The sequence below is a fragment of the Anopheles marshallii genome, chromosome 3, assembly GCF_943734725.1.
Source record: "Anopheles marshallii chromosome 3, idAnoMarsDA_429_01, whole genome shotgun sequence".
Lineage (NCBI taxonomy): Eukaryota > Metazoa > Arthropoda > Insecta > Diptera > Culicidae > Anopheles > Anopheles marshallii.
This window is the reverse complement of record NC_071327.1, coordinates 60,974,942-60,996,818: the sequence shown is the minus strand read 5'-3', so window position 1 is coordinate 60,996,818 and position 21,877 is coordinate 60,974,942. Positions and strand designations below refer to the sequence as shown.

Here is a 21,877-nt window from a genome sequence, read left to right as displayed (position 1 = left end):
TTCGGCCTTCTGATGGAAAGACGATTCGTGGAACGAGCAGTCGTCGCACCTCCGGACTTCTAGAAGTCGCGTACTGGATCCCGTAAGTAACGAAGCTGACCTATGTCGAAGCCCTTGTCAGTATCATCATGAATCTTGTACTGTTCTAAGCAACATTAACATCGAGGAAACATCAACAGATTGTCAGAATAGTAAATATTAGATCATTAGATCTGCAAACCATCTAGCCAGTTTTATGCTTAGGTAGACGTGAATTAGTGTTATATCCTCAGAAGAAGTACTCGTGATATCCGAAATGAAGAAACGGAACGTTTCGGGAGGATTTTACCACAAAAATTCTAACGTACATAACAGTTTACAGTGAGCAGTTTAGTTGAGCCGGACCACAACTCACGTTTCACGATGTACTCCACAAGACGATGACGAGTGTATGGCAAATCAGTCCAGAACGAGCTTCTCCTCAGGTTGTCTACAAAACGGACTAGCACTTCTTCTCCGGCGCACTGCGCATCATTCAGTGTCGATTGTTGTTCCATTTTTCTTAGCTACAGTGTTGAAAGGAGGTCCCATAATAAATTTGCACTACTGCTTTCAATGATTTCCATTGCCTTATTTATTTTTCAACCAACAAAAACCTTTTCATTCTGTATATCGTTTGTTGTTCTCCTCGCATAGCACAATCTTATGGTTTGTTTTTTTTTATGCATAACTAGCCGATCAGTAATTCTTTTCTTTCTAACGTTAGAGTCAGCATGTGAGTGAGTGGGTGTGTGTAATGGTTTCATAGTGTTCTGTGGTTTTGTTTTAATTGATAAGATTGCTTGATCCTACTGTTTAATAAGCTTCTTTCCCACCTTTCGTAACCGCATTCCATGGGGAATACTTCAATGCATTGTTGCGTTGCCTAAACATAACTGCAATGGGTGTGTGTGTGTGTTGCAACAATTTGCGCGCAACATCGAATGAGGTGCCCGCTTAAACTTAATGAGCAACTTAAATTAACCCTCCTTTTCGAGAACGCGTAGCAAAGCAAAATGGTAATGAAGAGAATGGGGTATGGAAAAGCTCGACATAGAAAAAAGAAGAAGCGACTTTCATCATTCATTTTATTGTTTTCCAATGTGAGAAAGATAAAATAAAATGAAAACAACAGAACAAAAAAAACGCTAAATTACTCTAGATTCAACTTACACATGAACGGATCAAATACGCTTTTAACTACGCAAAGTACGAGCTTAACTACAATCAACCGAATTGTTTTGTAGGGTTACAAACTATCTTTTGCACGCTTCTCATTTAAGGCTTAACGAGCCAGCGGGGCCACCCTAACCGTCAGTAGAGTAAAACGAATAGGAAGAAGAAACCAAAAAACGCATGCATTGTACGTCAGCTTTCAGCGTTGCCGAGATGATCTTCGGCAACTTTTGGGGTAAGCTTTTTCTCTCTTCCTCACTGTGCTTCTTCTGCTTAAATATTCACGAATTTCGATTTTGTTTTCATTTTCCAACCTGTTTGCTTTTATTGCATACTGTACGCAAAATCATACGTTCGCGCCAGTATCAGTACTTGCGTGCGCTCAGCTTTGCTTACTATAATTACTCTAAGCCAAACATCCTAAACCAAACCTTACGGTTGCACGCGCGTGTGTGTGTGTGTTTGCTGGATCGTTCTGTTGTCGATACGTTTGTGTTGCCTCTGCGCTTTCACCAACCTCGGTTGCTTCGATTCATATCGATCGAATGAAAAAATCTGCCAGCATGCAACTACATATCGCCTGACAGTTTTCATCTCATCTTCACTTACGGTTGACGCTTTGCTTTCGCCTTGATAGCCAATTGCGGGTCTACTTGTTTTTCTTTTTCTGTATCGCATCCATACATATGCTACTACTGTGTTATATTATATTTGATTTTATTTCGTTTCTACGTGCGAATGAATTGCATTTCTCTCTCTCTCTCTCACTTAAGCCTATCTTAAGACTCATCTTAGCATTTACTCCACCAATCTTTCTATTGGCTTTTTCCGTTAAAGTTTTCATACTTTCTTTCGTAATCTGTGGCATTCGCCTTCTGCTCTTCTTTTGCACTATTTTGCTCATTTTACTATTGCGTTTTGTATGATCTCCCTTTTCTTGGTTTTATTAACGTCGTTCGGTTATTAAAATTACCACCAATCGCTGGATTTGCGGTATTATAAGTTTCATAGAATCTGTTATGATTTCCCTCTTATAACATATTTCTATTACACCGACCGATGTGTGCTCACCAATCGAGATCTAGTAGTCCGACTCTGGCAGCTCTCCGTGGTCGATGAAACGCGCGCGCCCACACACACACCCACACACTTTTCCCGCACACGCCTATTGCCACTACGTAACCTTTGCCCAGCAACAAGGAACCGACGATGGCAGACAACAACACAACACAGCTACGAGGCTCAGCAGCAGTACCGGGCAGTTAGTACACGACACCACACGCAGTGCTCACAAACACCGTGGAGCGGCGCTGCTAGCGTTGGTGGACAACCCTTTCGCTTAAATATACGCTCTTGAGACCGGGTTTTTGTTTTAAATATCTGAAAGAAGAAGTAAATAAAAATACAACATTACTATTGTGGCTACTATGGACGGGACGCGCCTGATTGTCCGCAATGTGTGTTGCATAAATCGCATATCATATGCTACAAATGCCACTGTGTTGGAAGTGTGTAAAACTGTTTTCTAATACTTATCAAAAACTAACAGGTAGCGGAATTGCCGTGCGAAGAAAACCGGCCAATGTCTTTAAGCAAAACGACAATTGTACCGACCCAACACCAATTTATTATTTCGCTATGCCCTGTTGCATTATCTATATTTAAAACACATAGTTGCTATTTTTAACGAATGCATCAATCGATTCCTTTCTTTCTCTTCGCTTATCTTGTTTGCATTCATTTTACCCTGCGCAAAAAAAAAATACTGTAAAACGCAACTCTCGGTTAGCGTCCGGGAGTGTAATAGATGAAATTTAAAACCAAGGCCGGTATGCTTATCAAAGTGCAGTGCCGGCGCACTGCTGTGTTTGCACTGCCGAGTAAAAGGTAGCCGTGAACAAGAGCATTCGCTTTCTTTCCCTGATTTTCTCGCCGTTCCACACAGTTCCTGATGTTTGTGTTGCTCATCCACGCAGTATCATGGTCGTTTGGTTGTGCAGTTCACTCGTACCCGGTTCCGACCTACACTGGTAACAGCCAACCAATGGCTTCGAGTTATTCTACACAAACACTACTACGCTAGCGCGTAACGCGGTGGTGTACGAATGTCAAATGGAGACGCAATGATTGTCCGCTCTAATCATTCCATTTCTCACCTTCATTTACTCATTAATGTAAGCTTCCCCTTAACAGCCAATGTGTATCTCTAATGCGATTCCTTCCATTTTTCGATTGTTGTTCATTTGCTCTACAACTGGAGGCCGGTGTTGACCTGCCTTGACTGTTGTCCACTAATAAGCCTACTCCAAATAACGAACGATTTTTTATCTTCCAGTACCTTGCAATAGTATCATTACTCACCTAACATTATGTGATATTCCAGGACGATGTCGATAGAACTTCGATGCTGCCACCAGTTCCGCCGCCTCCTGCATTGGGTGGTTGACCGGAACCGCCAGCACTACCACCGCCACCACCGCTTCCACCGGATGAGGATGAGGTTGATGATGATGTGGAGGTTGCAGATCCGGTCGAACTGATCGAGGCACTATCGGCGGCACCGGCACTACCATTCGTGTGCACCTGCGGATGTTGGTTGGCCTGTTGCAACGACCCAGTCGCACCGTTTGCATTCCACTGCGTCTGTGGTTGCTGTGGTCCCCAGATCCGTACCGTACCGTCGTCCGAAGCGGACGCCAACAGTGACGGGTAGACCGGGTTCCAGCTGACACAGTTCACCGTGCGCGTATGGCCGATTAATGTGGCCAGCGGTTCCTCCCGGCGGATGTGCCAAATGTACACCTTGTTGTCCTCGCTTCCGCTGGCCACGAAGCTTTCGTTTACGCCACCGAAGCAGGAGTAGATGGTGTAGTTGCCTTGCGTGACACCCTGGAAACGTCGCACCAGGCACTTGTCCTGCAGATCCCACAGGTGCAGCCCCTGGGAGGAGATGTTGAGCAGGGCGAGCCGATCGGCCGAGTTTACCGAGAACGTCATGATTGGGCACTGTTCCTGCACGATGCCGTAATCGGTGCGCGGGTTGTCGAAGCTGTAGCCCCGTATCCGATAGTGCGTGTCCGCTGCCAGCACAGTCTTGTTGTCCGACAGGAAGGCGAGCCCGTTGACGCGCACACCCTCCCAGTTGTCGTGCAGAATGCCGTCCAGATCGACCAGGTAGAACTGTCCGCGGGTGCCGCCCGTCACGAACCGTGTGCCGTCGCGATTAAAGGCGGCGCACGTTAAACTGTCATCGGTCGAGTGTGAGAACTTCGTCACCAGCTTTTCCTGCTCCACGTCCCAGATCCATAGATCCGGACAGTCGTCCGGACCGCAGGCGATGAAGTGTTTCGAATCCGGGCTCCAGGCAATGTACGAAACGCCGTACGTGTGCCCCTCGAAGGATCGTTTGTTGCGCAGGAGTAGCTTTACCGGGTCGACCTCCCAGACGATCACGCTGTTATCCTTCGAACCGGTCGCAAGGCGTCGCCCGTCTGGCGAGAACTTGCAGAACCACACCTCGTCCGAGTGGTCATTCAGCACCTGGAGCGGCTGCAGCGGAAACCCGTCCGCACTGCAATTATGGTCGACCAACAGTGACACACTGTCGATGCTGGTGCTCCACGTCATGTCGTGACACTGGCAGCGTTCGTTCTGCAGCTCGACCGCCTGTACGAGCAGCGAACGGAGTCGCCGCGGAGGTAGCATTACCGTCGCCGGCAGGTAAGACTGGAGTCGATCCATGAGGCGGGTGCGCGATTTGGAACCCTTGCCTTCCCAGCCGGCCCGCGCATACAGCTCCTGGTTGTTCGTACACATCATGTACGACGAGAGCTGATGGACGCGCGGTGTCTTGTGCTGTAGCGGTGTCAACTCGTTACGCAGCACATGCAACGCATCGATCGGACGGCCCTCCTCGAGATACTCCAGATACTTTTGCTCGAGCAACAGAAACTTCATCTCGTTCATGCTCGTCCGATCGGTCCGGATGTCGACCATGGATTGCAGCTCCTGCAGATCGTGATCCGCCTTGTTCCAGTCGCCGGACAGCACGTGGATGCGGAACTTTGTTGCGGCCGGATGCTCCAAACAGCAACCCGATTCCTGCATCAGCATCTCGGCGCTCCGCTCCAGCCCAATGTCTTTCAGATGCTGTCCGATCAGTCGCACGATATCCTGGTTTGTGCGGTCCAGCTTTACGGTCCTCTGTGCCGGTAAGGGGCGCGATCCTCCACCTCCACCCGTATCACCGTTCGCAGTCAGTCCATTGTTGTTGTTGTTGCCCATGCCATTGTCGTTCTCGGCCGGGTTGCTACTATTATTGCTAGCGGTGGCGTTATTACTACTACTACTGTTGTTGCTGCTGCTACTACTGTTGGTCACGGTGTGACCATTCAGATCACAGTTGGACGCGTCCATCGGTGAGGCGGTCGAGGAGGGGGCCACCGGTGCAAGACCGGCGGCGGCGGCGGCCGCACCGTTTCGATTACCACCACCGATGTTATCGTTCAGCATCTTTCGCCGGCGTTTCGAACGTGGACTGCAATCGTCGTCTTCGTCACTACGCTGCTGCTGCTCGCTACTCGCGGCAATGTAGTAACAGCTACCCGCTTCCTCCACTACTGCACCGGGTTCGTCCGCTACCGCTCTGCGCTCGATTGCGTCGTCTTCCCGATGCTGCACCGAGTCTTTGTTGCTAGCGGATGTGTCTAACGCGCGTGCGGAACGATTATGTTGATGATGATGATGAAGTGAATGCCCGTCGCTCGTACCGACCGACGCTTGCTGACGCAGCGACTGTATCGACGACGTGGAGGACGACGATCTAAGACGGCACGGACTGGACGCGTCGCCGAGCTGGTGCTGTACCACTAGCCCTGAATGGGGTTCACTTACGGCCACGGGGGCCACCACGCTACTGTGCCGCTGTGTGGCCGTTCTCGTACTACGGCGTTTCGTGCAAATTCGTTCCGCTGACTCGGCGGTGGGTAATCCTGCTAGCGCGACGCTACCACTACCACCACCACTAACAACACCAACAGTTCCGTCACCGATACCACCTTCTTCACCTCCACCACCTTCGCTTCTGCCTCCACTTCCGCCTCCTCCACTTGGCACTATCACTACCCGCGACCTTCGACGACTAGCGGCGGTAGTGGTGGCAGCAGCAGGACGACTATCGTCGCCCTCCCGTTCCTCCTTCTCCCGTTCGGCCACAGCCAGGCGTCGCTGGGGGTGCTGCTCCTCGACCGGCTGCTGCTCCTCCTCCCTTACGTGTTCGACTTCACCTGCCGCTGCTAGTTGCCGTTGCTGCTGCTGCTGCTGTTGCTCCGGTTCTGCCACCGCGAAACTCCTTCCGACTGTTTCGCGTTGCTGCACCTGCTGCTCCGGCTGGTCCGGCTGACTCTCTACCACAACGACGACAATTCCGATACCGTCGGCTGACGGCAAGTCTTGCGTAGTCTGGCACGAGAACTTCCTCCGCTGCGGTGGTGGTGGTCGTTCATTGAGGTCTTCGTCCGACGACGACGAGGACGAGCAGGACCTTGCCGAAGAGCCGCCGCCAATCGGTTTCCGAAGGCAATCAATTTTGAGTTTCTATCGAGGGCACCATTCAAACTCTGAGTGCAACAATAACAAGACATTCGAGATAACGGAAGAAAACATACAATTATTAAATCATCTGTACTGTCCTCGCTGTAAGTCGTAATGTTAAGATAAGTTTAGACTTGAAGAATAATGGAATGCGTATATCTTCCATTAAATGCTAATTAGAAGAAGAACACACATTTCTTACGAAATACTTACCAAAAAAGGAAAATTAATCTAGACGACGAAGGTGCGCTTGAGCCACTAATTCCACTTCCCTCAAAAACCGCAGAGCTCTCACTTCTATTCCGATCCTGTGGTGTGTGGTGTCTTCGCGCAGCCTACTACTACTCAAAAGACACCGACGTCGTCGTAACACCTCCGTCTTGGTCGTCGTTTATCCGTTCTTGCCTTGCTAGAGCATGCACACGTCCGATTCGCTCCTATTGCAACACGAGAGATGAAAAAATGACAAGCTGCTGCTGCTGCTGCTGCATCTAATTCGATGCAGCCCCCGAGAGTTTGTCACTTCCTGCTGGCCAAACTTCATCGACTCCAACCGTCGATGATAGCAAACACTCTAATGCAACTAGAATAAAGGAAAAGATGTTGGGGGATCACCGTTAGCAAACGCATACACTTGTCACGAAATTAAAAGTGCATCGAATCGTCACGGATGGTGCACTGCTGCTTGATATGGTTGGACGGACACGGTGGGTACGTTTTCGCACGAACTTATTCGGATTCGTATGCCCTCTCTCCTTCTTCCATTTTTGCTCCGTGTGTATCGTTGGAGAGTGGCTCAAAGTGCACGAAACCTATATATTTTTTGTTGTTTGTCGCACAAGGAAATTTATATGCTAATGAATTACTATGGATTGCATTTATCTGCAATCTCCATCGTTCTATCGAATCACTTCCTAGTTCTCTGATTTGCTGTGATTTTGTGATTGCCTGTTACTTACTAGTGCTAAGACGACAAGTCTTGAATGGTTTTCACTTTGACGTACCAGAGGGCTGTGCTAAATCAAATGATTTAAGCTGTGCGGGAGAAACGATGGAACGGAAAGGGAACTGTTGTCCTACTCTAGCACATGTACTTTCGTTGGGCTTGTTTTCCTCCTTTCGTTCGAACGTTTGTATTCGTTCATCTTGTTTTTCTTTCTCTATCTCTCTTTTTCTCCCATTGAAAAGTGTCTGCACCACTCTCGAACGCAACAAACACATACCATGCCAGCATGGGTAGCCCAAATATTACGCACACTAGCATGAACCAAAATGCAGGAGCCATTGAGCGAGAAACACAACATTCGTCATGATACCATTTGTCGTCGGCAAGAAAGAGAAGCAGTTACACGGAGAATGAAAATATTCGATCCGAAGAAGAAAAGTCTGACAAAGATGCATATAATGCGTTGTTGTAGCCCTTTGCTGCATCTTGCTACTAACGTATCTGTATGTGCGATGTACGATTGTGTGCGTGTAACGAGATCGAAAACGATGCAAAGTGTGAGTAGCATCGTTCGCGTAACAAAGAGAAAACATCAGCATAATATTTACGGTTCTTGTACCACAAACCAGCTGATTCTTATTGATGACGAATGATTGTGATGATGTAGCTGCGTATTATGTGCAGGGTGATGCGCCATGTTTCACGTTACATGGAACAAATTAATGTAGAAAATAAAACAGTGGAAGTCGTTTTCTATAGTAAAATGAGTTCACCAATTGTTAATGATCGGAAAAAAAATCTTTTTTTTTACAGCATGTTCGAGCTGTCACTACGGAAGCCAATTGAAACCAATACTTGACAGTTGCTTGTTGGCAGTTTTGCTGTAAACGGGAAAAAGCTTTTTCGCTTTGGCACTGCGGTGTAGATGTCGCTGTACATAAATGTTGCTTTTCTTTTGGTTATTTTAATTTTCGTGTGTCTTCCTTTACTTTTCATTCTCTGAACCAAAGTTTTAAAAACCAAAATGACTTTGCGAGAGAGGCAAACTTTAGAATGTCGTCGTAAAACAGTGTAATAAAACGAAATTGTTTATGCGTCGCAGCACCAACAATTGCAATTGTGTTTTTGTTTACATTTTATACGCACACTTTTCTAGCTCACGCACACACACACAACGCAAGGCACAGGACAATGTCTTCCTTGTCGATCCTTGTTGGGCTCTATTTCACACCGTATTGTAAAATGAATTGGAGTTTACGCACACACGCATACGAGCGCAGCTTCATATGTTTCTTTGTCTCCTATGTTTATAGTTTTTTTTCACACAAAATCCCATTTGTTAAGCCCAAATTAAAAAGCAGTTGTTTCACTTCGGTTTGTTTAAATGCAATCGAAAGCAACGATGGACCTAGAGTCGTCCAGTTAGTTTCACCTTTAGCGAACATGGTTTTCATAATGGCAGTTTAGCAGATACACGCATACATCTACATCGATCCATTTAGTACTTTCAAGCTTATCAATATTGTTTATAATAAATTTAAACACCTCAATATAGTATAATCCAACTTAAACTCCATGATTTAATCAGATTTCAGTAGGCTCATCACTCATTATTGAGAAGAATTAATAATAGAAGTATGACGGAACGTGTGGAAAGAAGTAGGACAGCAAGCGTTAAACACGCACACACTAAAGAACCGATCAAGTGTTCTACAAAATGTTTTTCCCGTTTTGTTAGCCTACTCCATTGAAAAATGTTTCCGAGGTTTGCTACACTCGCTTAAACACATACCTCTCTCTCTCTCTCACTCATTCACACACATCTCACGAATAACATCGTAATAGTAATTTGTTCGACAACGAAAGAAATGATCATGTTCGTACAATTGAACATAGTTTTCCTACACACACCACACGATTGCCTCCGATGCGTACTGGGTAATTGCAATGGTTCCAAACCAGGGGAAAAATATGTTTTCACAATGTCACACTCGCCATAAAATACACTCACACATATAGAAAATGTACGCGCACAGAGCATGGAAGCTATTTCTTTTTGTACAATTCTATTTTATGCGCTATAGAAGAACGTCTTTGTTCGCAATGCAAGAGTACACACGATAAGTATCTTAAAAATTCGTATTCTTTCCCTATTTGAGATCACCTTACTACTAGAATTGGTTTTCCACGCATTGATTTCCTTCAATAATCTGCCACACTTTTGCAAAGATGAATGTAGCATTATCTCGAGGACAGGCGCACCACCATCAACATCACTTGCGTACATATGTGTCCATAGCGAGACAAAGCAAAACCTACTTTTCTTACGATGCGTTTTTCTTAGCACGGCGCAGTGAAGATTGCAATTGATTCGTCGTTGACACCACAAATAACGAAACCGTAATAACGCGTCAGCTAAAAGGGATGGTCGCTTCGATCGTTTTGATGCTATTAAGCGTAGGTTTGACAACGCAGCATGTTGATGGAACTATGCGACATGGCTAACTATGCCAGTAGAGATGGTTAAAATTGATTTCAAAAATACACCGGAGCTGGTTCGTAACAATGCAAAAAAATTGTTCGAACCTGTTCCGAGGTGCAATCAGATCCATTGGAATCGTTCGGAATATCCCGGAACTGTTCAGCATTGCTGGAATTGTCCGAAATAAACCGAAAAGCCGGAATCGGTCGAAAACGTTGGAAATGACCAGATTTGTTTGAAACCGTCAGAATCATCGGAAATTTGTGAATGTATGTCAAACGTGTGAAAGGAATTGAAGGAAAGGCGTGTTTAATGCCCTTTCTTTTTCTCCATCGTCCAGTGGGACCATCACTCACTAGACTGCCAAAACTGTCGAGCAGCAACATGTGTAGATGACCAATTATAATTTATTTCTTGAGTAAAACAAAATTGTATCAAAAATCTTTATAGTTTTATTAATAATACATGTTTTAAACTGTGGCTTATATTTGAGATGTGAAATATGGGATCAATGACACTCGATGAAGCAAGCTCTGTTGTGTGTAAATTACACTTAACTTTTTTTTAAGAACAGCGCGCAGAACAACGATACAAATCGTTCGCACGTTACTTTAAAAAAACATTTCCAATAACTAAGATTAAACCAATTTAGCACATTGTTGAGATTTATCGAAAGGCGAATTATTACTAACAAAAAAGCATCAAACCACGGGAAGAAATAGAAATAAAAAATACCAATGGAGCGGTTCAGGAGAAACATTTGACAGCTGTTTGTTTTGTTTATGTTTTGCGTTGCTGCTTTTTTAAATTTCACTTGTCACCGAAAACAGGTGGATTGCAGAGAAATAGGCAAAGCAACAGATTTTTATTACGTCTTGATACTCACTCTTTTTTACTTACACAAATTGAATAGCATATGCAACAAAACATGGTCCATTGTGTAACAAAAGCAGATTGTATTCACTTTCAGTCATTCAGGAAGTCATCAGGGAATGGACACAATCCTTCAATACTGTAACGGAAGCCACGTAACGATGGAAGAAAACCAAAAAAACTTTCCTGGCATCTTTCGGGGAGGGAAAATTGGTGTGCGTCTGAATCTCCACTTCCGTTGAACACTCTGTTACATTGTAAGTATCATCGAAACAGCTCGACCGGAATGACATGGTTCCGTTGCGAAATTCGGTTCTTTTAAATGCGACTTTTGCCACTGCCCGTCTTAATGTCGAACAGTTTCCGCACGAAGTACACCTGCACCGAGGTAGTAAAAACGATCACAAGAATCTGCAGCACCGACCACTTCCAGATATATGCATTGTTGTCTAAAATCAGCGCATAATCACGGGCTTCGTTGTTGCGGGAATGTGCCTGATACTGGAACATGGCGTTCAAGTTCCGTTCCACCGTCGAAATGGTGCCCTGTATAGAGAGAGACAGAAACGCGGAGGAAAGTTGCGATAAGATTTACAACCATGACGCTTAATGATAACGACTGTACCAAACGGATGGTCGTTTACATTGATTACATACCGTAAAGTTGTTCATGTTCACATTCAAATCTTCGATCTCCTTGGTGAACTTTTCCCATTCTTCGTACCGGATGACGGTAATGTACAGATTGACCAGCTTGCTGGCGAATCGCGAGAACTGATTATCGATACACACGGCATAGAAACCTCCCATGGCGGCCCCGTCCGTGTAATCGCTGGACGCCTGCCACTGGTACGGGTGGACAATTTCACCACGAGGATTGCGCACCGCGAATCCGGCCATTCCGTCACCTCCACGGATAACGTGGAAACTTACATAGAGGGTGCTGCCCTGCTGGACGTACTGGAAGTAGCAATCTTCCTTGCCGGCATCGATGTGCACCTTGTAGTCCATTGCAACAGCTGGTAGCATTTCGTACCATGGTCGGTCGTGTTCTGGGATGTCTTGCAGTGCTACTGCTGGATGATGCTGCACCTGTGGTGGATGCTGACCGACGACGTCGTGAGGTACCGGAGGTTGCTGCTGGAATTGTTGCTGAGGAGGCGGATGTTGCTGGAACTGTTGCTGTGGAGGCGGATGCTGTTGCTGCTGCTGGTATTGCTGCGGGGGTGGGTGCTGCTGCTGCTGGAATTGCTGTGGTGGCGGCTGTTGCTGCTGGAATTGCTGTGGAGGTGGATGCTGTTGCTGCTGTTGGGGTGGATGCTGTTGCTGATACTGCTGTGGCGGCGGTGGCTGTTGTTGTTGCGGCGGCGGATGTTGCTGTTGTGGCGGCGGATGTTGCTGCTGTGGTGGCGGATGTTGTTGCTGCTGCGGCGGCGGATGTTGCTGCTGCGGCGGCGGATGTTGTTGTTGTTGCGGTGGGGGTTGCTGTTGCGTCCCAACAAGTGAGTACAATTGGCAAAACAGCAGCGCATAAAGCACGATCGTCCCGCGAGGGACTCTACATTGCCACGTAAAACCTTTCCACACGACCATCGCTTCACGGTGTATGCAACTGGTGTACGCGGTGCCGTACCATGGGTGTCCGCGAGTGAAAGGCAACACGAATTGATGCAGCAAGTATGAACGGGAAAGCTCTAGCTCCTTTACCGGCTGTCTCCTTCTCGCCAATGATTATGCTGCGGCTGGAAATCAACTTGTTTTGATGTCCACTACACGCGTCGAGAAAAAGCAATCACATACGTGCTGGAATTCGCTGTCGTTTATGTTGCGGAATCGAAAGGTTCCGAAAGAATGATCAGCTTCATAGGAACAGTTGATTTTAATATAAATGCATGGCAACCTTAAAGTTCAACTTTATTTATCATGTGTTTGGGTGTTCGTTCATCCGAGTTTTTGTGTTAATAATACGTTCGTGTTTGCTGTCCATTATTTGGTGCGTCTTCGTACTACTTTACAATTTTTAATCGCATATTCCTGTATCCCGGGCGATTAGTTTATTATCGCGTTGCTTTTTATCAATCATTCCCACAAACTTCCGCGCATAGCCGTTGCGCCATGCGGTTTAATCATCTTCCTATTTATAATATCTCTAGCAGCGGTAGATAGATACTATTTCTCAATAAACTTGTATATGTTTAAAGAATAAAATGTAGCACTTTTGTTCATTGCTATGTTCTCCATCACCTACCATTTGGGTCTCTCACTTTTAGCACTTTCGTTAATGTTAATGTAACAAGGTAAGTTGTCTAGACTTAGCCTTTCCTCCAATGTCTAATGTTGGTTCTCCTGGATCCCTTAACTCCTGTGTTCAGCACTACCAATCTTGTTTATTATCATACCAAGGGTATATGGCTTAGTTAGTGTATAAAATGTGTGATCAACTACGATCGATGAGTCCTTCAATTGCATTGTGTTGCTTGCGTATGTTTGTTTTTTTTTGTATATAATCGTCTCATTTACGCTCTTGCTGGATATATGTATAATTTTCTCGTCCCTGGTTATAGTTATTACAGGATTATTGTATTCTACGTTCAATCTTCTCGGTTAGTTTGAGGTCTGTCTCTTTTTAAGGTAATTTTAATTCACGTTCGCTAGAATCACACTCAGTGTTCTATTTATTTCTCGCACCCGCTCATTCTCACGCATGTGTAACGATTAACGATTTGTCAATAAATTATTTGGTTGGGGTGAGGCGCCAGCATCACAAAATTGACCACCCAAAGCAGCATTAGGTTCGATTAATGCAAGCAAACTCATCTTTAACAGTGCAGCATAAAAGTCGTAATATAAATGTATGCATTGCTGTATCGTCACTTCAATAAGGACCTCATCCTAATGTTCTTGTCAATCCGGAGAGAATGCATTTAATTCGCATGTACGGTCACTGTAATCTTAACCAGCCTGAAAAATGTCAACCTAACAAAAAGTGCAATTGTGACATTGTGTTTGCACTTGCTTCAAGGGACGGACCATGACACGTGAGGATCAAACATGTAGAAAACATAAAACCAGAGGCCCTCTAAAATCAGTTTCCTGTATCTCGCAGCTAATCAACAAGCCCCAGAAAGATGGGGATGAATGGTCGCTTTGCTGGGTTTTAGGGTTAAAATAAAATATCAGATCTGTTCACCACACCGTCCATCCGTTCACACATTATTGTGCAAGTATTGCTTTTATGCAGGTAATATCAGACAACACGCAAACACCGTTTGATGGATACATTTTGTCGGTAAAAGCATTTAGAATACCTAAACAGACGTCATTTTCTAGCGACAAGCAGCACCCTACCAGGGAATTGGATGTCCCCTGTTCCAACGGTTGGTAGATATGTTTAAAAAAGTAATAGGAGTTCGCAACTAAATGACGGCAGCCTTGGTTTGAAATTATTCCTATTAAATAAGTCTACGCACTAATTACTAAAATCAACGAATCGCGTACATACATCATCGTGTGGGAACCATGATGAATTGGCCACGCTCACCCTTACACTGGCGACTACTCAGAACTCTTCCAGCTTCTGCTGTCGCTTCTGTTGCTTGGCCTCGATCGCGTCCAGAATCGGCTGGCGTTTTGAGGTGTAACGCTTCTTTGTTTCCGCCAGCTCTTTCTCCATTTCCTTGTCTAAGCTGGCCAACCGTTGCTCCAACTGTTCGTAATTCATAAACTTAAGCTGTAATAAGGTGTAATAAATCATTAGTAAGCGGTAAACAGATATTAACCTAGAAACCATCAACAGTCGCAATGTGTCCACTTACCGAATCATACTCGGCCGCGGTGGGTTGCAAAAACTGCATCTGATGCATATTGGGACTAACGGCGGAGATTTGATTCAATTGCAGTTGTAGATGCGATTGATATCGTTGTCGCTCTTCATTGAACTGTTGCTGCTGCTGTTGCTGTTGCAGTGCCTGGTGTTGATGCTGCTGGTGGTCTTGGAAATTTTGCGTCATCGGTGGTGCTGACGGAGAGACCGGACTGTGCGTGGCTGGAAAGGCTTGCGCTGCGGGTGCCGCCGGTGCAACCAGATTGCTAACGATCTTCTGCACCTGCGGCTGAGGTTGCTGTGGTGATGTTGCTAAAGGCTGTGGAAGGTGTGGTTGTTGCGGCGAGGCGATCGGTGTCGTCTGTGGGCTGAAGGCGGGCGAATGTTCCGCTTGCATATCGACCGACGGAGATCCATCGTCGAACGAACTCATCGCGGATGGTGGCGATTGCAGTTGATGATGATGGTGGTGGTTGTTTACTGCGGCAACCTTGCTATTACCGAAACTGGCAGCTTCCGCCTCTTTCTTGTCGAAATGGTCAAGAAACAGGGGCCTATATTTCGGTTTATCCGGATTTGTATCATGTCCTGTGGAAATGAGAAAAAAAAAAATCGTTAACATTGTCCTACACAAACACCTTGTCGACACAAAGAAACTCACTTTTCATAGTCGATTCTTCCGAATCGGAATTGATCACCATCGTGCCCAGGTTGGATTGCAGCTCCACCATCGTCCCATTGTCGGGCACCAGCGTACCGTAATCGGCGTGCGCAATCATCGTACCGTCACCTTCGTCTCCACGACCCGGCACCAGCGTACCGCAGTCGGCAGGAAATTCCTTCATCGTCCTCGAGTTCACCTGATCCTCATCGTCCGAATCACCACCGTCATGCCCATTCGCGTTATTACTATTGTTCTGCAGCTGTTTGTTAGCTTGACTAATGGCAGCCGCATGCCTGTAGCTTTGGTTTTCCCGAATTTCTTTCGCTTCCGCTATCATTTGGCTCAGTATGCTGCACGGTTTGGCATTGCCTGCAACGGGGAATCGCATGTCATTAGCAATACGTTACAAAAAAACCACCAGAAAAGCATTCAATAGCTTACCAATAAACTCATGGGCCAGCAGATCGGTGGCAGTCGCACGTTCCTCCGGATTCTTCACCAAACACAGGCTTACGAAATCGATAAACTCCGGCGACCAGATATCGGGATCACGGAACGATGGTGGCGGTTTCGTCGGTATCATGAAGATGGCTCGCATTGGATGTATATCCCCGTACGGTGGTTTCCCTTCCGCCATCTCGAGCGCCGTAATGCCCAGCGACCAAATATCCGCCACACAGTCGTACCCGATCTCCTCGATTACCTCCGGTGCCATCCAGAACGGTGTGCCAATTACCGTGTTCCGTTTCGCCATCGTATCCGTCAGCTGGCCGGCAACACCGAAATCCGCCAGCTTGGCGTGGCCTTCCGAGTTGAGCAGTATGTTGCCCGCCTTGATGTCGCGATGGATTTTGCGCCGCAGATGCAAATACTCCAGCCCCTTCAGCGTGTCGATCAGGATGGTTGCGATTTCGTCCTCGGAAAGGGTTTTCTTGCGTAGCCGCATTATATCGGATACACTACCGGCGCCACAGTACTCCATCACGATCCAGAGATCCGTGTTTTTAAAGTAACTACCGTAGTATTTGACGACGTACGGTGAGTCACACTGCTGCATGATCGAGATCTCTTTGATGATCTCCTGCAGATCGGTATCGACGGGGACCTGCTTGATGGCGAGCACCTGTTCGCTCTCCTTGTGCAGTGCCTTGTACACGGAGCCATAGCTACCCTCGCCCAGCTTGCAAATAATGTCGAACACCTCATCCGGCTGCCGTGTTAAGCTTTCTTCCGAGAGTTTCTTCAGTTCACTGCAAACGAGAGGGGAACATAAGAAACATTTATGAGATCCTTCGATATAATACTACAAAGTCGGGCTATTTTTATCCTGCCACACCAGACACGGGTTGTAACGCAATCTGTCACGCAATTACCCCTTCCATTCGGCAAACATCCTTTTTTTCCTAACGAGTTTATAATTTCTCCTGCTTGCGATATCCGCCATGGAGAAATGTGAAGACCAACAAGCGAATCGACATGTGACTCGTGATAGTATTAGCCAATAGCAATAATTTCATTCTTCCAACCATCAAGTACATGTACCATCCTCGCACGACGCCGAAACATACACCGGAAGGAAGGAAGGCCGCTTATGATGATGATGAGTTTTCGATGGGCACTGCAGTAGCACGATACCTCGGTTCTCGTTTCTATCATATTCTACCGCTTAAGTTGATCAAAAGTGGTCTCCTTTGAATGTTTTCGCTATGTCACCACCTTACCCTGGTAAAGCAATACCTTAACCCGTTGCCTACATTCAACGGCAGCCAAGTGGTATATCGATTATTTGAAAACTATTTCTGTAACATAACAGAACTAACACATCGTCATCGATCCTCCCAGCAAGCGTTACGTTCTACATGATTTAGCAGCATTATTCGGTCAGGGTTTTGTGCCCATTGCAAAGCAACCGGCGTGTTCCACGAGGAAGATACCGCCCACCCACTAACGGGAGGCCATTTTTTTTGGTATCCTAGTTCGTTCCTTCGTCATACATTGTACAAGCTTTCGAGCTGCTCCACATAAGCAGAGCAGATTGTGGAATGTTCCCAACGCATTCTTCGTCCTTCTCCATTTTTTTTCCTTTCACAACAAATAATTGTCACAGTGATAGAACTTTTTTTTTCTCCAATTTAATAAATTATTGCTCTTTGGTAATTGTAATGAAAGCTTTGGGTAATGTAACCGTCAATCGATACGGGTATTCCATCACCGGTAGTACGTACATCAATATTTAATGCCTCGTAACTCAAACTTCTAAAAGGGCTTACATCGGTACAAAATACAATGGAACGCCTTTTAAACCTGACATTCTTTGCTCTTCCTGTCGGAAAGATGACGATGCCCTACGGGGGTGGTGTAAGGTTTTATAAGTAACCGGAAATATAGATCGTGCCAGACCGTGTTCGGGGTTCGAGGTTCAACAATATCAAAACAAAACCTGTTTCTCCTTACACCTGAAACTGTTAAAATGAATTGATGAATCATACAGGGTTCGCGAGCTCAAGTGACAAACCTGGAGTACGAAAGATTTATGATCGTCTTGTACGAAAGTACCAAAGATTTGAGACCAAATGAAACTTTTCCGAGTTGGTTAAAAGTTGGTAAATTCAGTTAAAAATTTTACCAGCTTATACCCTATACCAACTTGCAAAATATCCCAAAATTGGGAAGGATTCATTACCTACATGGACAAATTCTATTTAAACTTGTACAGATTCCAGAAATGACTGAAATTTTACAATTTGTACTAAATAATCTCATATACAATTAAAAATTAACCATAAACTAATTGTACCTAGCGTTTTGGCATCATTTAATTGAAGATGCAATGTCTACTTACAATAAATTATTTACAAATGGTTTAATGGCCGAGCCTATTTTAAAGCCACGCTTATGCTTCGCGGGTTGAGTACAGTGCCGCCATTAGGTACGGCTACTTAATACAACCCCCATAAAAGGGGGACCAGCACCATCGAAGAACGTGATGGTGCTAATGTAAACATAACGCGCTGGAAAAACGGACCTTTTAGATTTCGTTTTTTGTTTTATGCACCCTGTCCACGACTGTCGAACAGCAAAGCTTCCGCAAGGGTTCTGGGTACATTGCAGTGCATCTGAATGAGCGGTCTCCAGAATGGAGTTTCGGGGGGGTGCGTAGATTGAGCTCTACCATCATCATCATGCTTCCCTCCCATATCTATCATTCCACGTGTGGACACATTTGCTACAGCGCCCGACAGTGACGACCGCGTACTGGCAGCAAAGCACAGAAGAAGCGTAGTGTTAGAGCAAATAAAAAGAAACAAGAGGCACCAAGAATCAGAGAACTGCTTGATGAAGAGCTTTGCTCCCGCCCTTCCAAATCCCGTTCTTTGCGTCATTTTTTTTTTCTCTCTGCTGTACAACGCAACTACCATACACACATATCATTATGCCCCGAAGGTTAAAGGCTTTCGACTTGAACAAGCAAGCACGCCCGCTTCCATGCCTTATGTTTTGCCACCCCACTGGCGGGGAGCATTTGACTGAAGGTGGCGAGTTCTTTGTGCTGTTCTACCCTGCTTTTGGGGGTTACCCCGTTTTTTTCTCTCCCATCGTTATTCTCGACTTGTGATTTACATGCTTGATTGTGGCAGCATTTCGCGCTCAGAAGTGCGTGCTTTTTCGGAATTTTTCTGAAGGAAAAACAAAAAAAACACGTGACTGCAACGTAGGTAGGGTGTAGGGAAAAGGGGAATACTTACTGTTTGGAAGACATCGCCAGCATACGAAGGGCAGACCTTCGGGCAGCAGGTACCGGGAGTTACGAGGGGCCGTACGGAGCAGCACAGGTGGAACTGCACAAACGGGGCGACACTTTTGATACGACAGAGACAGTGGCGTCCGTATTGCGTAGGTATCTCCCGTAGTGTATATACGGTGCACGATAAAGGTGTGATTAAGCCGGGGAGCTTTAAGAAGGCAGCGATCTGCTGTATTGCAAACCCTGTGTCCGCGCTTTTTCCCACTCACCTTCGATTGCACTCGAAGGAAAGTAAGTAGAAATGTTGGAGAAATTGAACTCAGACGAAAATATTTGTTTCTCCGCCCGGGAGATCACGGAACAGATCAGGAAAAGAAACTTTTAACTGGCTGCTTAATTAAAATCGGCGAGCAATTTTTCGATAGCCAAGACAAAACCGCAACGGAATGAAAGGAAAAAAAGGTGGAGAAAAACAAAAATGGAAAACTAGATCACACACGCTGGTTTGGCATCTAGGCGATGGTTGCTAGCCGACGAAAGGGCAGTACGCGGGGATTGATTTAACTGACCCATACGGTCCGCGGAAGTTTGGACACAGGCACTCAAACCGAACAAATGCACATTAAACTGCAGCTGCACCTGATGTGTTATGGCAGGTGTAGTATTTATATCCGCAACCACAATACACAAATTTTATTCACCAGTTCACCTTTTTTGTAACGACACACACGCTCCCACAGCTGTATTCTTCGTCAGAATTTCTATCCGGTATGTTTAGCAGAATGGAATGCTACTTATTGCGATAAAAGCATCGTCCGGCTGCATTACAGAGCCTGCCGGAGTGATTGCTGATATGTGTTTACCACAGCACCAAATCGTTGTTTCCAAATCCGCGCGCACACACACTCGTGATCTTCCTTCGCACACTAGATGGTGTTGCATTAAAAGCTATTTTTACGAACTTTGCCGAATTTCTATTCCAATTTCCCTTTTTTGGGAGAGTTGCCGATAGGTGACGATTCTGCTGCTTCGTCAGTCCGTTTTTTTCGTACCGTCGAGGATAATTTTCAAGGCCACTGGCAGCAAACGCTTTCACCGATGTTGTACCCACTGCAAACGACACACTGTCGATGCACTCGCGCGTCCTCCACCGTTTTGTCCGCGGAGTCAATGATACTGTTGCATTCGACGGGTTCTATAGTTGTGAATGCACTGCGTGCGGGTGTATGTATATGCCCCCTCTTGCTGCACACCGACGCAAAGGGTTGGACTTGGACGACGGCCACACACCAACCTTTATTTATTGCTTCTTCATTTAATATTTTTCTCACACATCACACAAGCACGCGTGGAATTTATGGGTTTGCTTGTTCTGTTCTCACTTTCTTACTCTCACGCCTAAGGGAGACGTGAAGAAGGCGAATGCACTCGGTTGCAGCAGCGGCTTCCGGAATGTTTGCACGCAATCGCCCTATTTTAGGACGACTCGCAACAGCGCCACACCGATGAACTGGTGTGTCGGTGGACAGTGCGATGGAAGTATTGCTCACACTGCGTTCCGGACGTTTTGCTACTGCCGGATGCAACAATTTGGTTTACTGCCGAACTGGTGGGTGCATTTCTGAAGAATCTGAAATCATAACAGACCAGCGACTTGGGTCGTTGTTGCGGTTTCACACACAACAGTCTCAGAATAATTTTTATGCAGCAGCTGCTCCACACTCTTCGACGACTTGGGCGTTTTAATCTCACGGATTCGGACGGCGGCGAATGCTCTGCCGTCGTGACTTCGTCCGCGACCTTACGCTAAAACCCCCGTCGATTTCGTCTGCACTCGATATGATTCTTGATGAGGTCTCAGCGTTTATCTTTCCTGCGAGATTGTCCTACACTTGGCGCACGTGCCCTTCCAGTTAAGCAAACCTGTGTAAAGTGCGTTTCACTTTGCACGCACTTACCGCAGCACGAAGATACGACCGACAAGTATTTATTTTAGTTCTCAACACAACACGGGCCGGCCGAATTTTACACCGTAAGAAACACACGCACACACTGGTGCAAAGAGCTATCATCCAACCAAATTAGAGCTGTCACCGTGTAGGCAACAAGAACTGTAGAGTGCATAGTGTGTGTGTGAAATGCGTGGTTTTGGTAGTGTGCGTGTCTTTTGACGTTCAGTGCTGTTTGGTCTCGCTCATATGTGCCAACTATTTCACTCGCACAATTGCTCGGAGGGCAGAATGCACCCCCTAGACAGCTTTATCAGCATTTCTATAAGTAACCATGATAATTATAAACAATGTTACTAAAAATTGGATTAGCATTTGATGGATAGTTCTAAAAATAGAAACAGCTAACAAAACAATAGAGATTAATTTTGAATCCGGTTAATGTGTTTTCTTACCACTTTGTGTGCTGCAAAGCTGAAGGTAGCATTTCGCCCTAGGCTCTTCTATAAACTATCTTCTATCGCTGTTGACATTTCGTTGCCAATTTTCAATGCTTTCTTTTATTTTGTAGTTAAAATCATTATTTAAACAACGCGTGCATTAAACATA

General features: G+C 45.8%; 4 protein-coding genes across 4 annotated transcripts; all 4 read right to left on the bottom strand.

The window, feature by feature from the left end:
- Nucleotides 1-3,561: 3,561 nt before the first annotated feature.
- LOC128714065 (WD repeat-containing protein 26 homolog) lies at nucleotides 3,562-5,706 on the bottom strand. Its single transcript, XM_053808943.1, has one exon. It carries the CDS (start codon nucleotides 5,704-5,706, stop codon nucleotides 3,562-3,564), a length of 2,145 nt encoding a protein of 714 aa, XP_053664918.1.
- A 46-nt stretch (nucleotides 5,707-5,752) lies between these two features.
- Nucleotides 5,753-8,429, bottom strand: LOC128712951 (ras-interacting protein RIP3-like). Its single transcript, XM_053807816.1, has 3 exons — nucleotides 8,352-8,429; nucleotides 5,815-6,789; nucleotides 5,753-5,770 (listed from the first exon to the last, which is right to left on the bottom strand). The coding sequence occupies exons 1-3, from the start codon at nucleotides 8,427-8,429 to the stop codon at nucleotides 5,753-5,755; spliced, it is 1,071 nt and encodes a 356-aa protein (XP_053663791.1).
- A 2,976-nt stretch (nucleotides 8,430-11,405) lies between these two features.
- Nucleotides 11,406-12,695, bottom strand: LOC128713321 (uncharacterized). The gene is made up of 2 exons (XM_053808181.1): nucleotides 11,745-12,695; nucleotides 11,406-11,633 (listed from the first exon to the last, which is right to left on the bottom strand). Exons 1-2 carry the CDS (start codon nucleotides 12,678-12,680, stop codon nucleotides 11,406-11,408), a joined length of 1,164 nt encoding a protein of 387 aa, XP_053664156.1. The 5' UTR covers nucleotides 12,681-12,695.
- A 1,951-nt stretch (nucleotides 12,696-14,646) lies between these two features.
- On the bottom strand, nucleotides 14,647-19,343 carry LOC128716142 (serine/threonine-protein kinase 3). Its single transcript, XM_053811062.1, has 5 exons — nucleotides 19,321-19,343; nucleotides 16,016-16,824; nucleotides 15,572-15,943; nucleotides 14,903-15,498; nucleotides 14,647-14,817 (listed from the first exon to the last, which is right to left on the bottom strand). The coding sequence occupies exons 1-5, from the start codon at nucleotides 19,341-19,343 to the stop codon at nucleotides 14,647-14,649; spliced, it is 1,971 nt and encodes a 656-aa protein (XP_053667037.1).
- Nucleotides 19,344-21,877: the final 2,534 nt, after the last annotated feature.